Source organism: Hyperolius riggenbachi, chromosome 2 (assembly GCF_040937935.1).
Source record: "Hyperolius riggenbachi isolate aHypRig1 chromosome 2, aHypRig1.pri, whole genome shotgun sequence".
Lineage (NCBI taxonomy): Eukaryota > Metazoa > Chordata > Amphibia > Anura > Hyperoliidae > Hyperolius > Hyperolius riggenbachi.
Genome location: NC_090647.1, coordinates 22,325,936 through 22,340,159, shown reverse-complemented (window position 1 = coordinate 22,340,159; position 14,224 = coordinate 22,325,936). Strand labels below are relative to the sequence as shown.

At 49.5% G+C, this 14,224-nt stretch overlaps 1 protein-coding gene across 1 annotated transcript in view; it reads left to right on the top strand.

Annotated features, from left to right (window-relative positions):
• Window positions 1–14,224, top strand: part of CLPB (ClpB family mitochondrial disaggregase) — a 178,032-nt gene that overhangs the window by 83,271 nt on the left and 80,537 nt on the right. The window contains exons 6-7 of the mRNA XM_068266561.1: window positions 216–313; window positions 9,690–9,804. Coding sequence (XP_068122662.1) covers window positions 216–313; window positions 9,690–9,804 — 213 coding nt within the window. The remainder of the gene's footprint in view (window positions 1–215; window positions 314–9,689; window positions 9,805–14,224) is intronic.

The window sequence follows — 14,224 nt, the reverse complement described above, 5'->3', positions numbered from 1 at the left end:
ATTGAGAAAATTGGCCGATTCCTCCAGATAACGGGCAGAATGTTACATAATCCAGTCTCGGTCAATCAAATAAAATGATTGAATGAAAGGATGGCTTGTGCAGGAAAATCGAGTAATGTGCGGGTACCTAAAGTGCTCGGATCCTTTGAGGTTTAGCATTATTACTAAATAGTTGTACTGTTATGTCTTCTAATTATCAGTCTCTCGCCCTGTAGGTGCCGACCCTCTGCAGGTGAATGACATGGGACACAAGCCACTGGACTACGCACGGGAGGGGGAGCTGAAGAAGTTGCTGAAGGACTGGGAGTCCAAGGTGAGTGTCCAACTAAATTTACTTCCATGTGCTCTCCACTTCCATGTTCTGCTGCTCCTCTTCTTGTGCTGCCCTGCCCTGCCCCATGTCTTGTGCTGCCGCGCCCCATGTCTTGTGCTGCCGCGCCCCATGTCTTGTGCTGCCGCGCCCCATGTCTTGTGCTGCCGCGCCCCATGTCTTGTGCTGCCGCGCCCCATGTCTTGTGCTGCCGCACCCATGTCTTGTGCTGCCGCGCCCCATGTCTTGTGCTGCCGCACCCATGTCTTGTGCTGCCGCGCCCCATGTTTTGTGCTGCCACGCTCCATGTCTTGTGCTGCCGCGCCCCATGTCTTGTGCTGCCGCGCCCTACACCTTGTGCTGCCACGCCCCACGTCTTTTGCTGCCACACCCCTCGTCTTGTGCTGTGGCGCACACCCACGTCTTGTGTTGAGGCGTGCGCGCTCACGTCTTGTGCTGCCAATCCGTGCCCCACATCTTGTGCTCCTGTGATTCTGCTTCCACTCTCTGTCTTATAGTGCCGTGTCTCATGTCCTGTGCTGCTGCCCTCTATGTGGTGCCACTCCCATTGTTATGTGGTGCCGCACCCTTTGTCATGTGCTGCTGCTCCTGGGACTGCAGGGCAGTTGTGGGATTAGGCGGAGTTCCTGGGATTCTGTGCGTTTGAACTGAGGCAGCTTCATGAATTTCAGGCCTGGATTCGGTGGTCTTTTGATTCCAAAACTGTAGACTCTGAGAAATGAAAGGGGAGGGGGGGGGGGGGGGGGGATTTGGTTCAGGAGTTTGTTTGATGGATGGAGTGTACAACATTAGGTTAGTTGAAGAAAAGTTTTGGTTTTAAGAGCTGTTTTCTTGTGAAAAGGGAATTGGACAGGAGAGGTATACGGAGGCTGCCATATTTATTTCCTACTAAACAATACCAGTTGCCTGGCAGTCCTGCTGAACTCTTTGGCTGCAGGAGTGTCTGAATAACACCAGAAACAAGCATGCAGCTAATCCAGTCAGATATGACAATAATGTCAGATACACCTGATCTGCTGCATGCTTGTTCAAGGGCTATGGCAAAACATATTAAAGGCAGAGGATCAGCAGGATAGCCAGGCAACTGGTATTGCTTAAAAGGAAATGTCAGCCTCCATATTACTCTCACTTTAGGTTCCCTTTAATGATTAAAGGGAATCATTAAAGTTTAATGCGTCCCGGGTTCTGATCGGTAAGTTTCGCGGCTCAGACCCCCTGCATTGTGCGGTCCTCTTCCTATAGCTCCGCCCCATCCCTGGACCCCCCGCATTGTGCGGTCCTCTTCCTATAGCTCAGCTCCCGTCCCCGGACCCCCGGCATTGTGCAGGCCTCTTCCTATAGCTCAGCCCCCGTCCCCGGACCCCCGGCATTGTGCAGTCCTCTTCCTATAGCTCAGCCCCCGGACCCCCGACATTGTGCGGTCCTCTTCCTATAGCTCAGCCCCGGACCCCCGGCATTGTCGGTCCTCTTCCTATAGCTCAGCCCCCGGCATTGTGCGGTCCTCTTCCTATAGCTCAGCCCCCGTCCCCGGACCCCCTGCATTGTGCGGTCCTCTTCCTATAGCTCCGCCCCTGGACCCCCGGCATTGTCAGTCCTCTTCCTATAGCTCTGCCCCGCCCCTGGACCCCCCGCATTGTCGGTCCTCTTCCTATAGCACTGTGTATAGACACATTTCTCCCGTCGGCCGGCTGACAAGCTGAGTGTGCGAGGCGTGTATTTCTCTCTGCATTGGAGATGAATCTCCTTTATAAAGCGCTGGCGCTCGGTGACAGGGGCGGGTGACAAACAGCCAGCCGAGGGGGCCGCCGGCAGCCAGCCATTCCACATCCGCTCTCTTCTGGGACTCCCCGGCAATTTATGGCTCATTTTAATCACAGACGAGAATGAATAGACAGGAGTATTTAAAGCGGAGGCCGCATCATCCATTCCAGCGACACGCGGCGGGCTGACACCAACAAACACTTACATTTGTTTTTTCTGTTTCCTCCTGTTTGTAAACGGCTGAGTGCTGCCGATCGACGGGCGTGAAGAGGTCCTGTCACTTCCATAGGTGTGAGAGGGTGACAGCTAGATCCTTGTCCCATACTGGGGTCACTAGGGGTTCCAGCTCTGGCGGAAAAGGACATGTCACTTCCGGGGGTGTGAGAGGGTGACAGCCAGATCCTTGTCCCCTACTAGGGTCTCCAGGGGTTCCAGCTCTGGGGGAAAAGGACATGTCACTTTCATAGGTGTGAGAGGGTAACAGCTAGATCCTTGTCCCATACTGGGGACACAAGGGGTTCCATGACTAAAGTCCAGCTCCGGGGCCGAGGACCTGTCACTTCCAGAGGCATGAGAGGGTCACAGCCAGATCCTTGTCCCATACTAGGGTCACCAGGTGTTCCAGCTCTGGGAAGAGGACCTGTCACTTCCATAGGTGTGAGAGGGTGACAGCTAGATCCTTGTCCCACACTGGGGTCACCAGGGGGTTCCATGGCTAAAGCCCAGTTCTAGGGCAGAGGACCTGTCACTTCCAGAGGTGTGCGAGGGTCACAGACAGATCTTTGTCCCACGCTAGGGTCACCAGGGGTTCCATGGCTAAAGCCCAGTTCTAGGGCAGAGGACCTGTCACTTCCAGAGGTGTGAGAGGGTGACAGCCATATCCTTGTCCCATACAGGGGTCACCAGGGGTTCCAGCTTCGGGGCCGAGGACCTGTCACTTCCAGAGGTGTGAGAGGGTCACAGCCAGATCCTTGTCCCATACTAGGGTCTCCAGGGGTTCCAGCTCCGGGGCCGAGGACCTGTCACTTCCAGAGGAGTGAGAAGAGGGTGACAGCCAGATCCTTGTCCCATACTGGGGTCACTAGGGGTTCCAGCTCTGGCGGAAAAGGACCTATCACTTCCATAGGTGTGAGAGGGTGACAGCCAGATCCTTGTCCCATACAGGGGTCACCAGGGGTTCCATGGCTAAATCCCAGCTCTAGGGCAGAGGACCTGTCACTTCCAGAGGAGCGAGAGGGTGACAGCCAGATCCTCGTCCTATGCTGGGGTCACCAGGGGTTCCAGCTGGTTTTGGAAAGTGTAGGCATCAAACTCTTAGGCCACTTTTACACTTGCCTTGCAGGTGTGTGTTGTTACCCTGCTGTACCCACGCCGTCCTCTTCAGCCACCCTGTTCTTTTGCTATTCCCCCCCCACTAATCTGGCCGTCCGCACTCTCCCGCAGCCGGGAACGTTTTGTGTCTGTGGCGCAGAAGTGCACGACTGGCCAGATTACTTGGGTTGATTACAAGAGGACGGAGAGGTAGCCCACACACCTCATGAGGCTGGAGGAAGCCCCAGGTAAGTATAAATATACACATTAGACATGTCTCAGGTACACTTTAAGGTGAATAATGAGTAAGGTGAGATAGTTTATGAGAAAAGCTCAGTGAAACAACCCCTTTGTGAGTTATTCAGACACCCCCCTCCCCTATCCAGTCATCTCCCTCAGGGAGGAGGAGCTGTGCAGGGAGTCCAGCAGGTCTTTTCCTGTCTGCAGAGTGCTTACCCCACCCACCTCTTCAGTTTGCTGAACAGGAGGAAGCAGAGGGCGGAGCTGGGCGAGGTCAGGTGATGCGTCTGTGCACAGGAAGCAGCTCTGCTGACGGTTCTGAATTTTGTGCACACATCTCTGGGTCATGTGACTGACTTTTCCAAAGGGAATTTCTCTATATGGCTTAAAATAGGACACCTCTGCTAACAATTAAACATTTAGAGGGGAGAAGTTGTGCTTCAAATCACCTGCGGTGGGTTTATTTTTGTGTCTGGGCTTTCGCTCAGAGATAGATTAACATGTAATGGGCCCCTAGGCAAGTTAGTCTCCCTTGTGGTCTTTTTGGGAAGCTGAATCGGAGAGAGGTCTGAGGAGTTGGCTGGTAGGCCCCTCGACACCCACTAGGCCCCAGGCACCTGCCTAGGTTGCCTGGTAGATGACCCTGCTCTGCTTTCGCTGCGGGGGAGCCATTACTGACCTACGGAGGAGATGTTTGCAGGACCCCCGCGTGGAAGATGTGTGTGAGTTCTCTGCCCTCGCCTCTCTGCCTCATCTATAACGTATGACGGTAGCGGGGAGCTGCGGGGTATGGAGTCAGGATCACCTCCCCGCACAATAATCCCCGCTCCATGTGAGAGCGGCAGACACGCCGGCGCCATCACTCATCTGCTGACACCTCATATGAGGCAGCGGCCGGGGTCTCCGCGCAGGGAACTCACTTTCCCCTCATAATCATGTCTATTATCTCCTGTGGCTATAGCAGAGCCTGCACTGTACGTCTGTTCTAAATATGTACAGCGGCCACACGTGCCAGAGAGCTGCTAATGTGTACCTCACAGCGGGCCTGAAATCACAACTTTCTCTCTGCTCTAAAAGATAAGCAACAGCATAATAACCTTTAGAGAAAAACATTTCTTTGTTACAGCTGATACAAATCCTGCAATTAATCTGGGGTGTCTACTTCCTGCTTTCATGGAAGCAGACATAGGGTTAACCTCCTATGTTTACAAATTATCTGCTCTGCCCTGGCAGAGGAGATTCCTGAGCTGACACAGCTGAGAGATCAAATTACAACTTGTGATTAGTCACAGATGAGGGGGAATTAGATGGGCTAAACTCTCTAAATGCATACAGGGTGCATTTCTCTGTTTTCCTTCTGTCCTACGGAGTAACCAAGCAGCTCGGGGTGACCCAATCCACTAGGAATGTATAGGGGGATGTCCTGTGCAAGAGTTCAGGTCCAAAAATGATTCCCCCCACCCCCCCTTGCTGTTACAGTGCTGGGGCCCCATGAAGCCCTCAACGAGCAGCAACTGCGCAGGTGCCAGCCGCCCGGAGACTCGCGTTCACTTATGAGAGCGCAGCCATGACCTTCTGAGGGTCCCAGCACTGAAAGGAGGACATGAGAAGCTTCTGTCAAATAAAGATCCTGCGAGTGACGCTGTAATTGGCAAATTGGGATGTGTGAGTACATGTGATGCTGCAGAAGGAGCCATCAGTGTCAGTAGTCACACTTGGGTACAGCGGCACACTTGCTGCTAGCAAGCTGGGGTCCTCCTGTAAAGCCCAATCTACACGATACGATTCTTTGTGTGATTCGATTGCCATTCTATTTTCGAGCCGATTAAATCCGACACGTCCGATCGGGATTCAATTCGATTTGCCATTGTTGCAATGGCAAATCGAATTGAATCCCAATCAGATATGTCGGATTTAATCGGATCGTAAAGAATCGTATGTTGTAGATGGGCTTAACGGTGGCCACATACCATACAATTTTTTAAATATCTGTTCAATTTAAGAATTGCAGGCAATTTTTCTGACTGATTGTAACAATTCCAAAATATGACCAATGTACCATACACATATGTTCAATTTTTCCACAATTATGTTAAAAATGATTGGAAACTCTGAGAAAATTGATAGGGTGTGTATATTAATACATTGACAATCTAACACACACACCATACAATCTTTAAAAAAATTGAAGAAAAATTTCCAGCCTTCCGGATCGATAAAAATAAAAAAAAAAAGGGGGGGAAATCCAATCGGATTTTTCAGTTGAATGAAAAAGAAAAGCTTTACATTTTTTCGGGCGATCCGATCATATTTATTGAATAGCTGTAAAATCGGATCATTTTATTGTACCATGTGTGACCACCTTAAGTCGTATATGTGCTGTTAGCCACCACTGTGCCCCTGTGCCAGTTATATACTGACCTCAGCAGTTTCTGCAGCCGCTAAGCCTCTCGTGTGACGCCTTCCATACTAATAATGCCTTGCATGAACTGGACAAATGCGCTTCCTCTCTGTTTGAACTGGCCGAAAGGTGGCCACACAGCCTGTATAATAATGTCCGTCGCTGTGTCCTCCTGTGACCGTGCGTTGTGCATGCGTGACACACTGACGGACGGGTGCCCATGCCCGTCCTGCGGTAATGCTCGCGCATGAGCGTGGCCGTGCAAGCATTGCAGGGGGAAGGGGAGATGCGGATGAGACCTAGCCTCCCCTCCCTTTTTGTTTTTAGTGGACAGGCCTTTTAGCTAGTAATACAATAAAAAGATTACATTTTACCTCAATTCGATAAAAACAATCAGTTGTACCGAAAACATTTTTTTTTTGCAATTCAATGAGAAGGATTGAATGGTGTAGGGTAGATTGTCAATTTCTTGACTTATAGACCCAAGCAGTGTTTTTCAGTTTTCAATATTTTTTTTTTCTCATAATCGGGGAAAAATTGAACACGTGTGATGCATTAGTCAGATTTTTCGAATGTTTCAACTAGGGAGAAAAATGTATTGTATTTCTTGATTTGAAAAGAAATTTGAAAAATTGTATTGTGTGTGTGTGTGTGGCCACCTTCAGCAGATAAATGTGCCCATAAGCCGCTCGATATTACGCCCTGATCGTCCTTCTAAATTTGATAATTTTATTGATTCGCAAGAGAATCTGTGCTGTGACATGGCCACCTGATTGATGTTTCGATCGATTTTCTGCTGAAAATGGTCGAAACTATCGATCAGACATGCTGAAAAATCTTGGTTGCAAGTGCCCAGTGAGGTGCGCGACGGTAATGGGGTTTGCTATTACGACTGCCGACTTACCCGACAGACCCCAGGCGGTGTCCCCGAAGTGTAAATGTGTCTTCCCCGTGTCTGAGTGCCGTGTAAAAGCCTCACCTGTCCACCGTCGCAACACCTGGCCTCCTCAGGTATCCTTCTGTACCACGAGGCACCAGGGGCATTTCCTGTATCCGGCTGTACCTTGAGGCACCAGGGGCATTTCCTGTATCCGGCTGTACCTTGAGGCACCAGGGGCATTTCCTGTATCCGACTGTACCACGAGGCACCAGGGGCATTTCCTGTATCCGGCTGTACCACGAGGCGCCAGGGGCATTTCCTGTATCCGGCTGTACCACAAGGCACCAGGGGCATTTCCTGTGTCCGGCTGTACCACGAGGCACCAGGGCATTTCCTGTATCCGGCTTTACCTCGAGGCACCAGGGGCATTTCCTGTATCCGGCTGTACCACGAGGCACCAGGGGCACTTCCTGTATCCGGCTGTACCACGAGGCGCCAGGGGCATTTCCTGTATCCAGCTGTACCACGAGGCACGAGGGGCATTTCCTGTGTCCGGCTGTACCACGAGGCACCAGGGGCATTTCCTGTATCCAGCTGTACCACGAGGCACGAGGGGCATTTCCTGTGTCCGGCTGTACCACGAGGCGCCAGGGGCATTTCCTGTATCCAGCTGTACCACGAGGCACGAGGGGCATTTCCTGTGTCCGGCTGTACCACGAGGCACCAGGGGCATTTCCTGTATCCAGCTGTACCACGAGGCACGAGGGGCATTTCCTGTGTCCGGCTGTACCACAAGGCACCAGGGGCATTTCCTGTATCCAGCTGTACCACGAGGCACGAGGGGCATTTCCTGTGTCCGGCTGTACCACGAGGCACCAGGGGCATTTCCTGTATCCAGCTGTACCACGAGGGGCATTTCCTGTGTCCGGCTGTACCACGAGGCACCAGGGGCATTTCTGACGTCACTACACACGTCTGGTGCCACGTCTTGTATCCAGCTGTACCACGAGTCACCGTGGCATGTGTGACCTCATTACATGCACCAGGTCGCACGCCCTGTGTCCGCCTGTAGCATGAGGCACCAGGGACACGTGTAATGTCATTACATGAACCTGATGCCATGTCCTGTATCCAGCTGTACCACGAGGCTCCCGGTGCATGTGTGACATCACTACACACGCCTGGTGCCACGCCCTGTATCCGCCTGTACCACGAGGCATCGTGGCATGTGTGACATCACTACACGCACCTGGTGCCACGCCCTGGATCCGCCTGTACCACGAGGCATCGTGGCATGTGTGACATCACTACACGCACCTGGTGCCAAGTCCTGTATCCTCCTGTACCACGAGGCACCGGGGCATGTGTGACATCACTACACGCACCTGATGCCAAGTCCTGTATCCGCCTGTACCACGAGGCATCGTGGCATGTGACATCACTACACGCACTTGGTGCCAAGTCCTGTATCCTCCTGTACCACGAGGCACCGGGGCATGTGTGACATCACTACACACGCCTGGTGCCACGCCCTGTATCCGCCTGTACCACGAGGCATCGTGGCATGTGTGACATCACTACACGCACCTGGTGCCAAGTCCTGTATCCTCCTGTACCACGAGGCACCGGGGCATGTGTGACATCACTACACACGCCTGGTGCCACGCCCTGTATCCGCCTGTACCACGAGGCATCGTGGCATGTGTGACATCACTACACGCACCTGGTGCCACGCCCTGTATCCGCCTGTACCACGAGGCATCGTGGCATGTGTGACATCACTACACGCACCTGGTGCCATGCCCTGTATCCGCCTGTACCACGAGGCACCGGGGCATGTGTGACATCACTACACACGCCTGGTGCCACGCCCTGTATCCGCCTGTACCACGAGGCATCGTGGCATGTGTGACATCACTACACGCACCTGGTGCCACGCCCTGTATCCGCCTGTACCACGAGGCATCGTGGCATGTGTGACATCACTACACGCACCTGGTGCCACGCCCTGTATCCGCCTGTACCACGAGGCACCGGGGCATGTGTGACATCACTACACGCACCTGGTGCCACGCCCTGTATCCGCCTGTACCACGAGGCATCGTGGCATCGTGGCATGTGACTGTGACATCTGCCCATACAGCAAGTGATATGTGGCTACCTTAAAGAGAAACTCCGACCAAGAATTGAACTTTATCCCAATCAGTAGCTGATACCCCCTTTTACATGAGAAATCTATTCCTGTTCACAAACAGACCACCAGGGGGTGCTGTATGACTGATATGGTGGTGAAACCCCTCCCACAAGAAACTCTGAGGACCGTGGTACTTCTGGCAGTTTCCTGTCTGTGAACCTTGTTGCATTGTGGGAAATAGCTGTTTACAGCTGTTCCCAACTGCCAAAAAAAACATGCAGCAGCTACAACACCTGCCAACAGTAAAAATGTCACCATGTGATAAATGTCAGGATGTAAATCAGGGAGAGGAAATATTTTACAATGAGCAAACACTGACTAAATCATTTATACATAATTATTGTAAAAATGAAGCACTTTTTTTTTATTACATTATTTTCACTGGAGTTCCTCTTTAAGCCTCTCATGTGACACTTCCTTCACTAATAACTGCCTGTTTGAACTGGCCAATCAAATGCCCTCCCTCTTGGTTCTGATTGGCTGATTTCCTGCCTGCATATAATTTGCATATATTTGCATGTAAGCTGGAACTATCAGCAGCTTATTGACCACCTCCGGCCTCTCCTCTCAGTTCCAGGTGGAGCAGAAGCGGCGGGAGATGGAGGAGCGGCGGAGGTTCCCTCTCGAGCAGCGTCTGAAGGAGCACATTGTGGGGCAGGAGAGCGCCATCGCCACCGTGGCTGCAGGTGACAACCGCTCACATCCTGAGCAATGCGTTACAGAGTCATATACTCACATGTCCCACTACCAGTATATTATGTATTTCTATAGCACTGACATCTTCTGCAGCACTGTACATAGTCATGTCACTGACTGTCCTCAGAGGAGCTCACAATCTAATACTACCATAGTCATAGTCTAATGTCCTACCATATTATTATTATTATTATTATGTATTTATATAGCGCCGACATATTACGCAGCACTGTACAATGTATATATATATATATATATATCTTGTCACTAACTGTCCCTCAAAGGAGCTCACAATCTAAACCCTACCATTGCCATATGTCTATATTATGTAGTGTAAGTACTGTAGTCTAGGGCCAATTTTAGGGGGAGCCAATTAACTTATGTATTTATATAGCACTGACATCTTCTGCAGCACTGTACAGAGTACATAGTCATGTCACTGACTGTCCTCAGAGGAGCCCACAATCTAATCCTACCATAGCCATAGTCTAATGTCCTACCATATTATTATTATGTATGTATATAGCACTGACATCTCCTGCAGCACATTACAGAGTACATAGTCATGTCACTGACTGTCCTCAGAGGAGCTCACACTAATCCTACCATAGTCATAGACTAATGTCCTACCATATTATTATTATGTTTTTCTATAGCACTGACATCTTCTGCAGCACATTACAGAGTACATTGTCATGTCACTGACTGTCCTCAGAGGAGCTCACAATCTAATACTACCATAGTCATAGTGTAATGTCCTACCATATTATTATTATGTATTTATATTGCACTGACATCTCCTGCAGCACTTTACAAAGTACATAATCATGTCACTGACTGTCCTCAGAGGAGCTTGCACTCTAATCCTACCATAGTCATAGTCTAATGTCCCACCATATTATTATTATGTATTTATATAGCACTGACAGCTTCTGCAGCACATTACAAAGTACATAGTCATGTCACTGACTGTCCTCAGAGGAGCTCGCACTCTAATCCCACCATAGTCATAGTCTAATGTCCTACCATATTATTATTATTATGTATTTATATAGCACTGACAGCTTCTGCAGCACATTACAAAGTACATAGTCATGTCACTGACTGTCCTCAGAGGAGTTCACACTCTAATCTTACCATAGTCATAGTCTAATGTCCTACCATATTATTATTATGAATTTATATAGCACTGACATCTCTGCAGCACATTACAGAGTACATAGTCATGTCACTGACTAGTATCCTCAGAGGAGCTCACAATCTAATCCTACCACAGTCATAGTCTAATGTCCTACCATATAATTATATTCATGTAACTATGACGTGCATTGCTGGTTCTCTGGATCAACAGGTCTTTAGTGTTTCGGTGCATGTGCCCCCTTCCTCCTCCTCCCATGTTTGGCCGCGCTCCCGATATCTCATCCCGCATGCGCGCTCTCAGCAGTCAGACCATTGCATGTACTGAGACGCTCTGCAAGTGCAGGGGACAGCAATTTTTTCAAAAGCAGAAAACACACTATAATAATCTGTAAATATATTTGTTTTTCTTATTATGCATATTATTTTTACATATTCCATTATTAAACCAAAAAACCCTTGGGTTGCCAGAATAGCTGTGCCAATCTTGTGGGACTCCGCCATACTGTGAACAGTACTAGGCTGCACAGTCTATGACATGAGGGGGCTGCAAAGCCTTCCGCTGTGCCTCAAAGCTCCGCCCATATCCTGCACAAGAAGGGGTGCAGCCCCACCTCTGGCCCCGAGGAGGCGGTAACACCTGCACACTATTGAGTTCTGTATTCTTTTTCTTACTTTCTGTGTACTCCAAGTCTGTGACATCATCCATTCTTGGCTTCTGTAGTGTTTCTCTCTGCCTAGTACTTTGGTAACATCGATGTGCGCTAGCTAGGTTTCCCCCTATGGCCTCAATTCACTAAGCATTACCTCAAGAAGGTACAAATTTGGTATTTATCTGCAGCTCTGACCAGCTGATAACTCACACTCTCCATGCGGTAACATTGACAGATGTGCCAGACAGCCCTGCTTCTCACCCTATTTGATCCGATACTCTGGAGGACGGGACATCATAACTGCAGAACAGGAGAAATTTAAAAAGGCATTTCAGTCTCCCTTTAGATGTGCATATCTGATACACAGAAGAGCTTTCTCAAGTTAGCACAGATGCACATCTAAAGGGATGCTGGGGATGCACTGCATAGAAAATAGAACTTTCTGCTGTGTGGCGGTGTCAAATCTACATAGATTTTCCCAGTTTCATGCACCAGACGCTGTGGTGTTCTGCAAATATTGGATCATTTGCAGAACACCCTCCACCCAATTACCAGACTAATCCCATCATTGGTAAATGAGCGCTGCAGGTTGCGTGTGGGGGAGACGTGCGCTCATCTCGTAGCCCCGCGGTCCGCAGTAATCGCTCGGAGTGATATTTGGGCTGTACGCGGTACTCGCAGAACTCTGCAGCGAGCCAATACTGCTGAGAACATTTAAAGAAATGTCATAAAATCTCCAGATCCCCCCAGTGAGCGATTCTGCAGACTTGTCCTGCTCCCCCCTCCCCAATTCTAAATATAGAGCCTTTCCTCCTCCAGCGCTGGAAGGGCCCCCCGGGGGGCCGTATCACGGCTGTGTTATTGCCCACCGAGGTGCCATGATGCTGTCTGACTCCGCCGTAGCCGCTGTGTCTACGTGGTGTCTAAAGTCTTAACACCCTGACTGGGACGAAATGCCGATTTCAGCAATAGAGGCTGCTGTGTGCCGAACCCAGAATGCAGGCCTGATGAGAACCTGTCACCAAAGCCAGTCTTTATTAGCCTGTCCTGTCTGGCATGACTGCCCTGTATTTGCCTGTCCTGCTATCCTGTCCTGACTGCACCCGCAGCTCGAATCAATTCGGGCACCCGCACCCGACCCGCATTTCGGGTAACCGTGGGGACCCGACCCAATGCAGGCCTATACGGTGAGGACCTGCGGCTGCTCATTATGGCTGCTCGCAAGTCAGGAAAGGGCTACAAGGCCATTTTAAAAAAAAAAAAAATGTCCAGTTCCAGTGGCTACAGTGCAAAGTATTATTAAAAAATACAAGATGTTCTGCACTGTGGAAAATCTCAGAGGATGTGGTCAGAAGCCAAAACTGACACCTGTGCTGGCCAGGAGGATAGTGAGAGAGGTGATAAAGAATCCAGGGATCACCACCAAGGCCATCCTGGTAAATCTGGGCTTTGCTGGTGGCAATGTCTCAAGGCAGACAATCCAACGGACACTGCACACTGCTGGGTTCCATGGATACAGACCAAGGAGGGCGCTACTTATCTAGATAAGGCACACAAAAGCTCGCTTGGCCTTTGCAAATGCTCATCTGGACAAAGAAGACTTCTGATCTGCTGTGTTATGGTCAGATGAAATAAAAATTGAATTGTTTGGTCACATGGATGTTTCCTTCAGTGAGCGAAAAAAAAAAAAAAAGCTTTCAACCCAAAGAACACCATCCCCACTGTCAAACATGGTGGTAGGAACCTAATTCTTTGGGGGCGTTTTTCAGCCAATGAACCAGGGAACCTAATCACAGTAAATGGCACCATGAAAAAAGAGCAATCAATGAGGATTCTCAACAACATCATCAGGCAGTCTGCAGAGAAACTTGGCCTTGGGCACCAGTGGACATTTCAGCGTGACAATGACCCAAAACACACGGCAAAAGTGGTGAAGAAATGGTTAGCAGACAACAACATTAACGTTTTGGAGTGGCCCAGCCAGAGTCCTGACTTGATTCCAATTGAGAATCTGAGCAGGGAGCTAAAGATCAGGGTGATGGCAAGAAGACCCTCCAACCTGAAAGATTTGGAGCTCATTGCTAAAGATGAATGGGCAAAAATACCTGTGGAGACATGCAAAAAGCTGGTCTGCAATTATTGGAAGCGTTTGATTGCTGTAATAGCCAAGAAAGTCTTTTCTATTTATTATTGAGAAGGGTATGAATAATTTTGGACTGGACACTTTTTTCTTAAATGTAAATAAAAGCTGAGAAATGTTTTTTTCCACAATAATACCTCTTGTACATCATCTTATTATTTTTTGGGAGACACCTATGTCATTTCACAGTCAAAGTTACTTTTATTCAACCAGCAAGTAATTTAATTCAAAATTTGCTAGTATGAATAATTATGGAAAGCACTGTATGTGCCACTATTACTCAAACGCCTTAACAGATTTCAGCCAAACTTGGTATACAGATCCCTTACTACCTGGGATATGATGTTCTGGGGGTCTCACGTCCCCCCTGCACACCTGGGCGGAGCTACAAACAACCAATCAGAATTTCAACCATGTATGTCAATGGAAAAAATGTAAAAAGCTGCCATTCTCATGGCAATAAAACCAGTCCCCAAACTT